A 15,681-nucleotide genomic window follows, 5' to 3' on the forward strand; every position below is an offset into this window, starting at 1 on the left:
CCTTATTAGAAAAAAGAGGAAAAGCTCCAAGCTCAGATACACCTGCTCATTCTCCAGAGCTTACACACATGTACTCACAGTTAAGGGAAGAATCAAAACAAGTTGCCCCTAACCAAACAGCCCCTAGCCAGGCTGGCAAAGTGTTGGCACAGCATGTTCTGAGCAGTAACATACATACATACATACATACGTGTGTGTGTGCGTATTTTACAGTGTTCGGCATATTGCTTAATAAATGGCAGCGCTCATTGGACAGCAAGTGCCAGGTGATCCTATCCTGTTGCTTTCTCCTTACCACTCCCTTTCACTACCTCTAGAAGGCTGGGTCTTTAATACTCAGCCCTGACACTATCACCCCCAACACCCACAGTTAACCTAAAGGTAACACTGAGAACGCTGTAAATAAGCCCAAATGACTGGAAGTCCATACCACTCAATAACCTAGAGACTGAATTCTCAACTTTCTTTTCTCTAACAAAGTGATAAGGATGGGAGCAAGCTGGGGTGAGTCCTAGCTCCATGAGAGAGATGTTGTAGATCAAGGGGAAGGACTGGGAATAGGCAACCCTTCCCCACTCCTGTCCCAGGCTTTCCTCAGTACTCTCTTCTATCCCATAGGTAACAAGAGATTCTGGGATGAAGCAAGTGATTTGATTCAAGTAGCATTTACTACACGTACTATCTACTACAATCCATGCTCTGGGGCTAGAGAGATGAACAAAGTTGAAAGACAGTCCTTGCCCTTACTTCCCTGTTCTCAGCAATGGTTTAGGCACATCTTTGAGTTCCCATCCTCCTCTATCGCTTGCCCAACATTTCCAGGTGCTATGATTTACTAAAAAGTCTAACACAGAATAATGACTTCAAATAATTTAGAATTTTCCAAGTGGCCTAACAACTGTTTAGAAACAACGTCCTGAATTGTGACCAATACGAGAGATCCCAAGTTATATAAGGTAATAAGTTGTTAAAGGAATGGAATTTGTCCTTCCATTGCACTGTCTTTTAGGAGACATGAGAATACATTCACTTTGGTGTTTCTCAGTCCCAGCATCTGCTTGAGTATGCCACAATACAAGTTTGTTCAAAAAAATGAATAGATAAATGAGTGAATGAACCAACACACCAATTAACGAAGTCGTGATTCAGTTTTTATACATTAAGCCCACGAGAGCTAAGTAATATGCCTTCTTAACCACAGAGCAGGGAGTTTTATTCCAAGCCCACAGACACAAGTCTTAGGATGGACAAATGGGACTCTGGTCCTCCTCAAGTCAACAAGGAAAGCCTCAGCTTTAGGTTGGGGATATTTGCCAAATTATGCCCCTCCCTGCCCATCCCACACTGCATCAAGGGAACTGAAGGACATGCAATCACGCTGCTTTGGAACCACGGAGCCCAGGAGCCCATGAGGTTGGCAGGTGGCTGACAGTGTGGGAAAATGAGTATGAAGAAGGACCTTGGTGCCAAAAGATGAGGGCCAAAGTCCTGGATCAAGTGCCTCCTAGTAAGGCACATACCCTCTCTGAACCTGTCTCTTTGTCTCTAAAATGAGGATAATAAGATCTCATTTGCGGGATTATGAGGATTAGATGAATAAAGCACATATATTAACTTTCTAAATCATGAGCTCTCTCAATTTACAGACCTAAGAATACCAGAGGTTGGAAGGTCAGAGGTACAGGCAATATGGAGTGGCCCCAGCTCCCCGTTCCTTAGCAAAGGTCACTGATAGAAGGTCTTTCACAGAACCAGCTGACACCTCAGCACCCCCATCCCACGCCCTCCACCCCGGTCACACACAGAGCTGAGAAGTTGTGCAGCCTCAGCCTGAGGCACCGTATCATACGCCAGCACCTGTCATTACCCCTATACATGAGAGGAGAATGTGAGGTGACACCTGGAGCTGAGCTGGGAACTAGGAGCTGCCAACAGCAACCGCTGCAGAGGCAGATGGCAAGAAGCCTGAGGAGGGGGCTGTCCCAGGCGAAGTACCAGCCCTAGGTCAAAGGGCACAGTTCCAACTCCTGGATCTGAGATCAAGAAGCAGTTGATCTTGGGCTAAGCACTTAACCTGAGTACTAGGTGACTCACAGCAAAAGCCTAATCTGCCGTCTCCCTGGGTTTCACTGCTTCTGAGACCCCAAGAGTTGTAAGATGCCCCCTGATTTCCTTCTTAGTAAAGACAGAAAGGAAAATGCTGTCAATGAAACTATATAACATCATTATTGTAAGACACAGGCTGACGTTGAAGATGCTAGAGCTTGAGAAATGCACACCATAGAAGCCCTGCAATGTGGTGCATGAAGGCACCATGTGAACATAACACTAAATTTGAGTATCTATTCCTGTGGTATCAAACTGCAACCCTCAGCACCAATCTCGAGAGTGCCAAGCCCTTTCCCTGGAGTACATCTGCATGGGAATTAAGGAGAGAGAAAAATCAGGGATGAAGAACAGGGATGAAGTCCTGTTGGTTCAGATGGACAGTGGTGGCCTTTCAGCAAAGTCTGAAGAGCCACAAAGAGTGGGAGGATGGAGGGCTGAGTAGGGGGAGAACAAAGGGGATAAGTGACTTGGCCTAAGGGTCACCACTTTTGCCCACTCGTGTGCACCCCCATACATGTAGGCAAGGACACGGAGGACCTTCCTGGCTGGGCTAACAGCCCCTGGTGACTCCTCCAAATCTGCTCCTCAAGCCATGTGGCAACCCTTATGAGAAGACAGTGCTTCTAGCTTCCAGCAGTCTTGTCTCATCGTGTCAAAGGGTCCAGTTCCACCACCTTACCTCATACATCCTAGCTCCCAGACCCCAACCAGAATGGCAGAGTCACCTGTATTAGTACTCCTACCCACCATAATGCCTCTTAAAATGTGATATCCTAAAGATGTACATCAGAACACTTTTAGTAATTAATCAGAGAAGCCCAAACCAGAAGGCAATCTTGGTATCAAATAATTGTAAAAATGGAAAAGTACACATCTTCTGTGTATACCATTTAATAAGCTGCTGGTCAAGCATTATAGACTGTTACCAAAATATGGAGTAATATGTACTATGCCCATTCTATATTGAGAAAAGGCAGCAAAATGTTAAGCACTGAAAAGAAAGCTTCCTTAGCATTAAAAGGGCGGGAAGGAAATACCACCAATAGTTACGAGTTCTTCTCAATCAGTGAATTGTTTTTTCTCTTTTGACTTTCCCATATTTTCTATAATGTACACATAATAGTTTAAAATAAAAATAAATGGATGAGGGGTGCCTGGATGGTTCAGTTGGTTAAGTGTCCAATTCTTGATTTCAGCTCAGGTCATGATCTCAGGGTTGTGAGATCAAGCCCCACGTCAGGCTCTGTGCTGGGCATAGAGCCTGCTTAAGAGTTTCTCTCCCTCCCCCTCACCTTCTGCCCCTCCCTCCCACTCTCTATGCAAACAAACAAACAAACAAACAGATGAGAAATTTCAAATGGCCTCTGACACACAGAACTCAGCATGACCAACAATTCACAGAATCCTTTTTTTTTTTAAGATTTTATTTATTTATTCATGAGAGACACAGAGAGAAGGCAGAGACATAGGCAGAGGGAGAAGCAGGCTCCTCACATCAGAGCCCGATGTGGGACTCAATCCCGGAACTCTGGGATCACACCCTGGACCAAAGGCAGACAGACACTCAACCACTGAGCCACCCAGGCATCCCCACAGAATCTTAACATATAATATACATATAGCACTTTTGTCCCAGAAAGAATCACAATATTTCTAAATGGCTCAGAGTCTCATTTAGGCCTCTCACTCTATAGTAGACTTTACTTACTTTTACTTTAGGGACACCTAAAACATCACCAAGCTATTATCAAAAAAGTCAGAAGATAATAAGCTTTGGTGAGGATGAAGAGAAAAGGGAACCCCCATGCACTGTTGGCGGGAATGTAAATTGGCACCGTCACCGTGGAAAACAGCATAGAGGTTCCTCAAAAAATTTACCATAAATCCAGCATTTCCACTTCTGAGTATATATCCAAAGGCAATAAAATCACTGTCTTGAAGAGAGACTTACACCTCCACGTTCACTGTGGCTTCATTCACAATAGTCAAGATATGAAAACAACCTAAAATGTCCATTGGTGGATGAATGGAAAAAGAAATACACACACACACACACACACACACACACACACGGGAATATTATTTAGCCTTAAAAAACGAAGGAAATCCTGCCATTTGCAATAAAACTTGAAGGGCATTATGCGAAGTGAAATAACCCAAGCACTGAAAAGAAAGAGACTGTGTGATCTCATTTATACATAGAGTCTTTAAAAAAATATTGAACTCATAGTAACAGAGAAATGAATGGGACTTACTAGGTATTGGGGGTGAGGGATAAGCTGGTCAAAGAGTACAAACGATCAGCTACAGATGACTAAGTCCTGGAGACCAGCACGGTGACTACAGTTAATAATAGTGTACCGTACACTTGAAATTTGCTGACAGTAGAGCTCAAATGTTCTCACCACACACACAAAACAGGTAACTATGTGAGATGATGGATATGTTAATTAGCTTGATTGTGGTAATCATTTTGCAATGTATACCTAAACATCGCATTGCACACCTTAAATATATACAATTTGTATCTGTCAATCATACCTCAATAAAGCTGAAAAAATAAAACATGAAAAAACACTGCCCAGGTGTGCAGCATTGTCTACAACCATGCACTTCTGAAATACTATGTACAAATTATCTCTATAGACTAAATCATATTTAAAATTCAGTAGAATTTTCTATTACAAGAATAACGTTCAGAAAATCCTTTTATAAGGCAACAGATGTTTTTAAACATTGTCTTCTCTATCTATTTACCAGTTCCCTATATTGAGGGGTTGGTTGCTTACAAGCTCCATCTGAACATTCCAGTCCTTTACACCTTCAACTTCTCTTTCACTTACTCACCACTGGTGTGAAGGTTAAAAGTATGAGTATTATGTGTATTCCACAAGATAATGAGTAGACGTGAATATTATTAAGCTCTTATTTTCCTCAGGCTTTATCTACCTCCACTCCTCTGTTTCCTGAAAGAAATATCCTCTTTGTCCTCCTCTCTTCTGGGTAATCATAATGGTGATTCCTCATTCCCCCTCCTCATTTTTCTACTATATTCTCCTCTTTTCCACAAAGGTTTGAACTACTGTCTGGCAAGCAACTGGGTATGGGAATTTCCATGTCACACCCCTTCCTGCCATACCCACACAGGACAGGGGCGCTCCCGCAAGGCCTGGGACCCCTACCCTCCCATGCAGGTACGAAAGTCATCTGACAGAAACAACAACAAGAAACCACAAGAATCCAGAGAGGCATGCCCATTATCACAAGCCTGAAGGACCATCACATATGCGGCTAACAGCACTGGATAGGCCCCAATAGAGGCAGACTGTATTCATTTTCCAAAAAAAAGATTTATCAAATATTTAAATAAATCTACTGCCAATAAATATATGCTGCCTATGACACTGCATCAGCAACCATTTAGTATTACTTATCAAACATTTGAATGTGACTCAGTTTTATTACCTCTTCATGTTAATAAATCCACAAATCAATAAAAAATTCTGTTGTCAGGACATGAGCCTCAATGATCAGTTACGAAAATATCTTTGGGAGTCTTTCCAACATTCAATGAAACACTGCACCTTATGGCATCTGGGGCCATCTGTGGTCGGTGCCCCTCAGGCTAGGGAAAGCTGATGGCTTTAGTGAAAAGACTCACCGGGATGTGTGTGTCCAGCACTAGCCAAACATGAAATGGAAAACCAGAAGACTGAGAACCACACACCTTGGTTCTGTAACCTCTACAGAAGGCCGCATGCATCTCCACAGACCCATATCCCCCTGCAGGTGGGTCACCTACAGTCTGGCCCCATGAGAAATCTTGTCCTCAGTCCCTCTGCCTTCCCACTCTTGGGTTCCTTGCACCAGTCACTTTGTGACAACACAGGCATGTCCCCTCACACAAAAAAGGAGAGACACAGGAAGAAGACTCACCCACTGAGGACCACGATGAAGTCCATGACATTCCAGCCATTGCGGAGGTACGAGCCCTTATGAAAGATGAACCCCAGGGCCACAATTTTGATACCGGCTTCAAAGCAAAAGATCCCAATGAAATACGGCTCTGTCTTCTCCTGCAGGATAAGGAGCAGAGGTGCCGGTAAGAGAGGGAATATGCTGCATCAGATGCAGACAAAGACACACCCTGGCCACCCTCTCCACTCTGATCATTCCTCTCTCCTACATGACACCTGGACATCTGCATGGGGCCAGCCGCAAGCACAGGTGGAAAGTGAGTACACTCACTGAACGACTCAGGGAGCCTCAGGGGAGCCAGCCACAGAGATGGACGGGTGTGGGGGGATCACACCCAAGCCAGACTTCTTCCCAGGTTGGATGACTGATATTTCTGGCTTGCCTTGGAGGAGGTGGCTTTTCCATCACTGGCCTTCACTTACCCTGGAAGCTTAAGAATTCTCACCTGCAGGTAATCAGGCTGGAACTGCTAATCCACACATTTGGATTTTAAGCAATTAGTTTGCCCTCTCTAGGGGGAACACACTGCACATGTGATTCATTGCTTTAAGGAGAATATGGGCATAACATCTACGAAGTTCATCACGAAGCTTTGAGCATCCTTATCTCTTACTTCCAAAGTTCCTTAGGAAGGGAAGAGAAGTGGACGGCCCCTATGTCTGCCCTTTCTTCTTGTCTGGCTGCCAAGTAATGTATACACAAGTGTTTGCGATGCCCTCAGAACTTCCAGGGAGCAGGAGTTAAAAAGGTCTTATCCTTATGAATCCCAATGAGGCTTGTCACCTGTCTATCCCTCAGCAAAGAAAAACTCCTCACAGAAACGTAGGGGAGGGTGAAGGGAAGGGGGCCAGGTGATAAAGCAAAGGAGAAGGGAACCAGGGAAGAGAAAGGACCAGGGTAAAGATGAGATGGAAGGAGGCACATACCAGTCTGCGGGACATCGGGGTCTTGTCATCCTCAGGAAGATGCTGTTCCAGGGCCAAGACAATGCAGTTGGCAATGATGGTGGCCAAAATCATGTACTCAAACGGCGTAGGAAAGATGAAGTTAAGGAACAGATTCACCAAAGAGAGGAATGCAGCCTCCAAGATGGCCATGCACATAAATCCACAAACTTCATCAAAACCCATACGATGTCTGTGCAGGATGCATGATCTCTGTCGGCAAGCAGGCAGGCCGGGCAGTGGAGGGTCCTCAGCATGAGAAACTATAACCATTTCTGATGGGGCTCTCAACACAAAGCACTTTCTCCAAGAAAAGGAGGAATGTAGCCAACAAATGGTATAGTTAGAGATCTGGCTGGCACTCCAGATACTTAGGGAATTCAATGGCATAGCCGGGAGTAAGCAGGGCTGAAAACAAACGGAAAGAAGGAAGGGACACTGATGCAGCGGCAGGCAGGCCAGCGAAGCCGGGGAAGGGCTTCGACTGCGGTGCTGGACGAGGACGCTTCAGCCAGAATTCAGCCGTGGCTGGCTGCTGCTGCCTCTGGGAATCACGGCGGGGGTCTCCTCCCCTAGAACCCCTGTTCAACTGAGTAGAAGAACCCTTGGAAAAAGAAGAATTCTCTCCATGTGAGCTCTCTTTTATTTCAATATCCAATTCAGAAAAATATTTCATGGGGTCAGGAGAAGCCTGCCTTGCCCCCCTCATTTTCTCCTAAGCTTTTTCACAGAGAGCAGAGACACATCAGGAGACGAAGTCCAGGACAGAAAACTCAGAGCGTCTAAGAACCAAACTACAAATGAACGGAAAATGAATCCAGGCTTTTCTCCCATTGCATTTTTCTGCAGACAGATGAGGGGGCTCCCTGAGCCTTTCTGAACAACAGGACTGTGATTCAAGTGCCTGCATCCTGACCCCTGGAGGAAGGGGGTGCCACGAGCCCGGGGTGGGGGAGCAGGAGTGGGGAACTGTTAATAGAGGAGAGGGAATCCAGGGTTTCCAGAGTCAAGTCATTCTGCATGGTGGCTTTCATTCCGTAGCTACTGCTGTGACAAACACAAGTGAGCTGATGCCACTGGTCTTGCCAAGCAACCTATGCTCTGGCAGCTTCTGGAAGCCAGGCAGGAGAAAAGAGTAGATCTGGCCAAGTGGAGGGAAGGCAAGGGACCATCCTCCCTGTCTCCCTCATATATCCAGGCCTGCCGTGTAGCCTGTAGGGCCTAGAGTTTTCCCCAGGGAGTACAAATCCTAATCAGGCCCCTGACGCCTCCCCGTCCCCATCATGGTATTGGCATCAGTGGGAAGTGGGCATTCAGTGCATCTCTGCGGAAGGGCAGGGCACAGGGCACCTACATGCAGAGGCGGCATGTAGGAGATTGAGCTGCCCCTCTGTTGCTCGGGCCCTGGTGCTGGAATGAGAGGCTGCAGCGGGTGAGGCGGGAGCTGCACCGGAGCCTCCAGAGCATTTCATTCTCACTCCTCGGTGCCTGGTGCCGTCTCCTCCCCCTCACCATGCACCCACTCTCCTGCATGCTGCCCATCCTTCCTTCCCACACAGCCCCGGTGTTCACCCAGGACACATGCCCTAGGGACAGCTCTGCTGGCTTCTGCTGCTCTGTAAACGGGATGGGCTCAGAGGACTTCAGAGCCGACCCCCTGCCTCCACACCCCACTGTGCTTGTTTAAACCATCCCAGTCAGAGGAGACCCTAAACAACACATGGATAGTCCCTCAGTATGCCCAGCCGTTCCTCCTCCTGCAGTCTCTCTAGGTACCAAACTAGGCCCCTGAGAGCTAAACGTGCCAGCAGACACGCTCCACAGAGGCCCCTCTAGCATGCATGCCCACTTTCTTGGGACAAGCCCCCACCCACGACCCACCCAGGGCCACCAGCACCCACTGATCACAGAGGGTGGTTCTCCTCCTTCTCATCATTAGCTCTGGCCAAGTGTAGAGTGACCAGGGACCACACCAGGACCTGGTGTCCCATAGCCCTCAGATACCCAGAATCCCCCAGACCCAAATGGGAGCATGGAAGAAGTGGTGGCCCAGGCATCCAGGCCTTTCCTGAGAACATTCCGACCAGCCACTGACAAATATCAACAGAAGTAGAGGGCATTTAGGGCACTGTTCCTAAAATGCAGGCCATGGGATGCTAGTACTATAGGAATTTGCAATCAAATAAATGGGGGAGAGCTGGAATTCAGGAAAGTGAGCAGGTTTCTCCCAGCAGGACTTCCTGCAGCCTTTAGTACTACTGTAAACAGTGCACACGGCCTCCCACCAAAGGGTGTGGGAGTGATACACAGCATTCCCTAACTCACTTCACCGTATCATCCTCTTATCAGAACACCTCTCCTGGGCAAGGAATCAGAGGAACGTTATTTGGGAAGCTCTGATACAAAGGCCAGATGTCACTGCTGGCCCCAAGGTGTGGAAGGAGGGCTGGTGCTCTGGCAGGAGGGAATCTAGTGCCTGAGCCACCTCTTGCCTCATCCTTACTCCTGGCAAAACTATTCACAGAGTGTGGGGCTCAGCTGCCCTTCGCCAAGGTTGAAGGCACCCGCCCCAAGTGAGTTCAGAGGAGCTGCTCAGTGGGTCTGACGAACCTAGCATGTGGCCTGGGAACCAGCATGAATGCTCTCGTACAAGTGGCAAACGTCATGAGCTCTCATTGGTCTGCTCAGGTTCTAGGGTTGCTTTCTGGGGTTCAGGTTTCTTCCCCTGAAAACCTTCAAGTGATAACAACCGACTTCAAAGTTAACAGCTCATAGCTGCTGACTTGCAGGCATGATAGGTCATGGTAGATGTATGCCCCCCAGGCCTTTCTCCCTCACATGCCTGCTTGAACTGTTGCAGCCCCCCTGAGGCATCCACTCCTTGCTTGCACTCACCCGCATCTCCCTAGCCAGATCACTGAAGCATCCAACTCCCTACAAGGACCGGTCAGCTCACCTACTCAAGAATGTCCAGGTGCAGATACATGAGGCTCCTCTGTGACCACAGGGCTAGCTTCAGGAAGGTGGGGCCAGCACCACTGCTGGGGGGCTCAGGGCAGGTGAAAGACTCCTGGCCCCAGGTGCTAATGAACCCAACTTCCTGTGACTGGCCAGACATCCGCATGGCTGAGAATTAATGAGGTCTCAATGAACGGCACTGTCTAAAGCCCTGGAGGCCACGACTGAAAAGTGAGGGTTTGGTAACTCAGAGGTTCTGAGAAGACCCCACTGCCATGTCTTTCCCAACCCGAATCCTCTGCCTAAGGTCTGGTGTCTAAGGACCCACGCAGAGCAGCTGTCCCCAGGCTTGGAATTTGGAACCTGTTTAAACACACATATCCTTGGGAGGCATGTCCCTTTAGACCTTACAGCCCATCTCCACCTCAGGATGAACTCACGTTTGGGGCAATGAAGAATGTGAGGTGAGATTTCGCTGCAGAAGAAGAGGTGAGACTATGGGAATCCGATGTATCTGTGGACTAGATGACAAAAAGGATGGTGACTGGGAAATCTTGGAAGAGGACATCCATTTCTGGCTGGAGCCCAACCACTCTCCCTTCCAGCCCTTTCGCTCCCCCTCATCTCCTTCTCTTTCTGAAGAGAGCATGAAGAATGGGTGCCAACATCTTGGCACTTTTGCCTCCACCTGCCATGGGCTTTCTCGCTCTTTTCTGGTCGTATGTCAAGAGCACACTAAAACATCACCTCTGTGAAGGTTTCTCCCTGTGTCCCAGAGCTCTTTACATTGTACAATTTTATTATTTCTCCTCATTTGTCTCCCCCAAGAAACTATAGCTCAAAAGCAAGGATGTGTTCATGCTCATCTCTCCAATGGTGGTGTTTACCAGAGCCCCTGGTACATGGTAGGAGCTGACTCAATGTTCACTGCAGGTGTGAATAAATGGGAGGCATCCCCTAGAGCAGCAGCTCCACTGAGGAGCCATCACAAGGGCTGCACCATAGTCACTCACTCTGGCTCGGGCCTTGGGCTCCCGCCCCCCACCCCACCCTTGGGAGCTGACTCAAAGGTGCCACTCCCGTTTCTTCTCATCTACCCTCATAAGTTCAAGCCAAATAAACTTGGCTCTAAGGCTTGTGGCTCCACTATATCTCCCAAGGGAAGAGACTGGACTGCAAATAATGGCCCAGGGGCCAAGGGAATCCACCTCAGACTAGACAAAAGATGTGACCTAAAAAGGTCAAAGGAACCGTATCATCCTCTTATCAGAACACCTCTCCTGGGCAAGGAATCAGAGGAACGTTATGTGGGAAGCTCCACGTTGCCAAGGCCTCAAAGGACAAGGCCCTTTGAGAGATGGTAATAGAAGACTGTCCAGGACTCTGATTCCTTCTGCCCAGGAATTAAGTGGCTCCCATTACATTCTGTGCTGGACACCAAAACACATTTTGGAGACCTGTATCTCTCCTTGACGTCCAGACTGTAGTCGGAGATCTTGAATAAACAGAACTAGCAGGGCAGTGAGTGTGGGAGCCTAAGGGCAAGGGCTTTGCCTGTCCTATTCAGCTCTGGACCCCTTATGTCCATCACACAATAGGAACCCAATAATTATCTCCTAATTAATGAATCAATTGATCGATAAGTGAATTGCATAGAGAAACCAGAGTCAGAGGTATCCTTGCAAAGGTATCTCATATTTTCTCCACACTGTGCACCCACTTGAACTTTTTGTACTAGATTTTGTGTACGCACATTAGCTATTCAAAAATAGAAACCAGCATGCATAGAAGATCCCTTTAACGTAAAAAAGATTTTTGAGAAAGGAGCAAAGGAAAAAAAAAAAATCTGTCATGCTAGAAGGATAATGCATTTTCTTGGGATAGTAGGGTTACTTTCACTTTCTTCTCTACTCCTTCATGCATTGACTTGAATGTTATAACAAGTATGTATTAATTTATAATTATAAAATCAATTAAAGCTATATGTTTTTGAAAAAACATAAACCAACACAATAAAACCATCCCATCCTGTGGGTCATGGAAAGCAGCACAAGGTTTCTGAGAGGACCTTATGCAGGAGAACAAAGGGACCAGACCCAAGGAGGAAATGGCCACGGAAATGCTTTGAAACCTGCCAAGACGCCTCCTCTCCCATATCTGTCTCACTATCTGCTCACTCGGGGCCTCATTTCATCCACTTTCCTGGCAATCTCCCCAAACACCCCTTCACTCCTCTCTCTCCCTCTGAGCCGGTTAATGAGGACCTGTGTCGCTCCATCTCTCCCCTTCCCGTCTAGCAGCTTCAAGACAATCATTAGGGAAATGACAAAAATAGGTTCGCTTATTGATTTATCTCTTTTACCCGATGCTCCTTCCTTCCAACGGTTGACTTGTTTCCTTAGCAACACAGCTAATTTGAGCAGCACTACTTGGCCTGCACACCTGCCATTTGTTCATTTCCTTCCTGAAGCACAGAAAGCCAGGGCAAGGAAGAGGGCTGCCCTATAGGCCACAATTGTGGTGCTGGCTCTGCTTGTCAATGAAGCCCTGGGGACCTGGCCTGGGAGAGGAGCCCTCCCCATGCCCAGACCAGCAGAGCCTTACCTGCCAACACCTCTCAGGGTAGGTCTGCAGGCACAGGGATGGGATAGATTTAGGCCTTGAGCAGCACTCCTGGGATACTCCAGGAGAAACATGCTTCTTCACTACCACCAGGATGCTGATCCTAGATCCCTTCTGCTCTCAGCTGCGTCCTCTCAGAGCTGTGACATCAGAGCACACTAAGGAGATGGAATGAACTCAGAGAGACTGAAAGGCCACTAGGGAGAGAATGCTGTGCTCTCTCTGACTCCAGGCCTAATGGAGAATCCACTTTTGTGGGGAACAGCCTGTGGCCACTTCACACACTTCCTGAAAACTCCTGGGGGAGTCTAGAATAGCCCACAGTCTCAGGGAAGGCTTGGCTCAGCCTCCTTTACCTATTTCCATCCCTCAGCCCCGGGCCAGAACACTCTCTCCCTGCAAGATCTATCTCCCTTCCCTTCCATCCCAGCTGCCTATATTTGGGGGGTCTAATTCTAAAAGATGAAAGAGTCCTCAGAAGTTGGCCTGGGCCATTCTGACAAGTGGGATGTTAACTCAAAGACAGTCAGAGGGAAGGGGCCCTGCCTAATCTGTGATTCCCTGGAGCACTACACTAGAGAGACATTTTAAATATGAATGATAATGAAATGCAGCCATACAAGGCTTCCACACTAATTTTTTTCCATGAGAAAAACCAGAATCTTCCCAGAGACCTGCAATGCAATGGAGAAATGTAGACTGGTAATGGTAAACCAGAGCTAGGGTTCCCACTGCAAAATGTGCCCCAACATGGCACTCAAGGCAGGGAAAAGCATTGCCATCCATTCCCACAGAACCAAATACGAAATACAGAAGGTTCAAAGTCTAGAATGACCCATGAATATAAAGTCCTTCGAAAACCATAAGGTGCTATACAAATACACAGTCATTTTTATTATTCTACCAAATTACTCTTTAAGCATCTGCTGTGACTCTAAGCTTTGGGATAAGCAACTGTTAGTGGTCACAGCCTCTGGGAGGGGGCTGGCTGGCTGCAACTGAGAGCTGACACTGAAGAGACCCACTGCAATAAAGAATTTAAAAAATATAAATATGGTAATGGGCCTCCGGGAAGACAGCAAAGACATTTGGCCCCAGAACCCCCAGGGAACATGGAAAGCACATCCAAATACCAGTCCCCAGGGGAGGATTTATGAAGCTGATGGCTCTGATGCAATCTCTCCCAGTGATTAGAAGGGGCATTAATCACACCCAAGGCCAGGGCTAAGAACAGGAGGGATTGAACCATCACAGAAGTCCGGCTCCAGCTCCTACAGACCCTGATGGAAATGCAGTGAGATCATGCTGGTGAGATCACATCCTCCTTGCCTGGGTTGCTAAGAACGATACATCTGTCCTGGAGGGACCAATAACATTGAAGAGACAAGCCCTTGCGCCTCAAACCCAGACGTGGCCAGAGCCACCATGATTTCCACCAAGTGTGTCTGCACCCCTCCTCACCTTCTTTACCCTTCCTAGAGGCTGTTACTCTCGCAGGAATAGCTGTCTCCCGGCCTGCTCATACAGGCCACACATGCAGGTCTTCAACCCTTCAGATCAAAAAGAAAATTTAAACTGCACCCTGTTAAAACAGACCTGGGGCCAGCTCTCCTTCCTGCAGGGATGCCTTACTTTTTGTTCAGGTCATGGTATGGAAGTGAAAGCAAGTATGAGATAAAAAGATGAAGATCTAAGAGGGCCCCCTAATGCCTCTCCAGAAGCCTTCTCCTGCTCAACCCAACCCACCCAGGTGAAAGGCCAGGTTAAGAGCTAAGCTGAAGTGCAAGGAACCTGGCTCAGAGGCTCATGTGCTCCTGGATGGGCTCCTTCCAGACTTCTTTGCACTTGCTCCTGTAGCTGACCGAGCAGAACAACGTAGCCCAAAGACTAATCCAGAAAAGGGAATAGACTGAAGGGTTGGCGTTCTGAGAGACTACAGATGAATTTTTCAATTTCCTGAAAGACAATGTTAATCATCTCAACTTATCAATGCATGAACCACTCTCCTATCTGGAGCCAGTCACACCCTCGATTCCATTTCCTTCTCTTGTCTCAGTCCTTAATTTTAGGTTTCCGGCTTCTGTCCTGGACTGATCAGCAGAGGCTGGACCACATATCCCCACCGAAGGGCAGGAGGACTCAACACCTGTGCTTCTCCACATGACAGAGAGCAGTGCAAAGGGTGAAAATCTGGAAATTCACACAGTATCTCCTCCTCCCGCTCTGCCCCCATGACAGGAAAATGCACTGTTACCAAGCAGAGGAGAATGTGGTAGAAGGCTCTGCAGACTTCATGCTGTCCCATTTCACTAGCTCACCGCTTTCCTTATCACATTTTTTTTCTTGCCACCCAACTTCGTCTTTAAAAAAAAAGATCAGATTGAAGAACCAAACCCCTTTTCTTTTTTTAAAACAAAACAAAACAAAACAAAAATGTATCATGTGACTTCCAGCCTTAACATCAGTTTTTTAACTTTGGTTTCCATGGTGGTGGGATGCAACCTGCCATCACCATGACAACAGCTGCTTCTGTTCAAATTCACCATCTGACAGGCAGTCCTGAACACACATACACACCTCTCCCATTCTCTCGCTCGCTCGCTCTCTGTCAAGAAGATGGAAATGCCATTACACCTACTCCTAAAGACTTAAATCCTATGAATGAAAGACAAAGAAAGCAATATTGAGAATATAGCAAAGAGGCAAAGACCTCCCCTCCCCCAAAAGGCTCTCTCTTGCTTGCACAGGCCCACTGTTCTCCTATGGAAGTCAACAGACTCAGTTACTCAACAAAAAAAATCCCTAGCATTATCCTTTTAACGTTGATTGTGAAGGAAGCCACATTCAACCTTCCACTGACTGCTATTAGACCAAAAAACTTTCCTAACTCCCATATCCCCGACTCTATACAAGATGACCGAAAAGAAGCTCACATTATTGTGAATTTGGCTAACCAATACTGAGCTCAGCTCCAGACTCGTCTGAGCCCCAATTCCAAGAGAATGGGGAGTGGCAGTCCTGAGGAACTAACAGCACCAGGCTTCTTCCTTCTTATGCCTCAGTTTCAGTC

The 15,681-nt window shown here is 47.2% G+C and overlaps 1 protein-coding gene across 8 annotated transcripts in view; it reads right to left on the reverse strand.

Annotated features, from left to right (window-relative positions):
* CACNA1E (calcium voltage-gated channel subunit alpha1 E) overlaps positions 1–15,681 on the reverse strand; it is a 493,362-nt gene that overhangs the window by 276,339 nt on the left and 201,342 nt on the right. For all 8 annotated transcript variants that reach the window (XM_072733249.1, XM_072733244.1, XM_072733250.1 and 5 more), the window contains 2 exons: positions 7,014–7,119; positions 6,046–6,185 (listed from right to left, as the gene is read on the reverse strand). In XM_072733249.1, the coding sequence (XP_072589350.1) occupies positions 6,046–6,185; positions 7,014–7,119 (246 nt within the window). The remainder of the gene's footprint in view (positions 1–6,045; positions 6,186–7,013; positions 7,120–15,681) is intronic.

This window comes from Vulpes vulpes, chromosome 13 (assembly GCF_048418805.1).
Source record: "Vulpes vulpes isolate BD-2025 chromosome 13, VulVul3, whole genome shotgun sequence".
NCBI classification, from domain to species: domain Eukaryota; kingdom Metazoa; phylum Chordata; class Mammalia; order Carnivora; family Canidae; genus Vulpes; species Vulpes vulpes.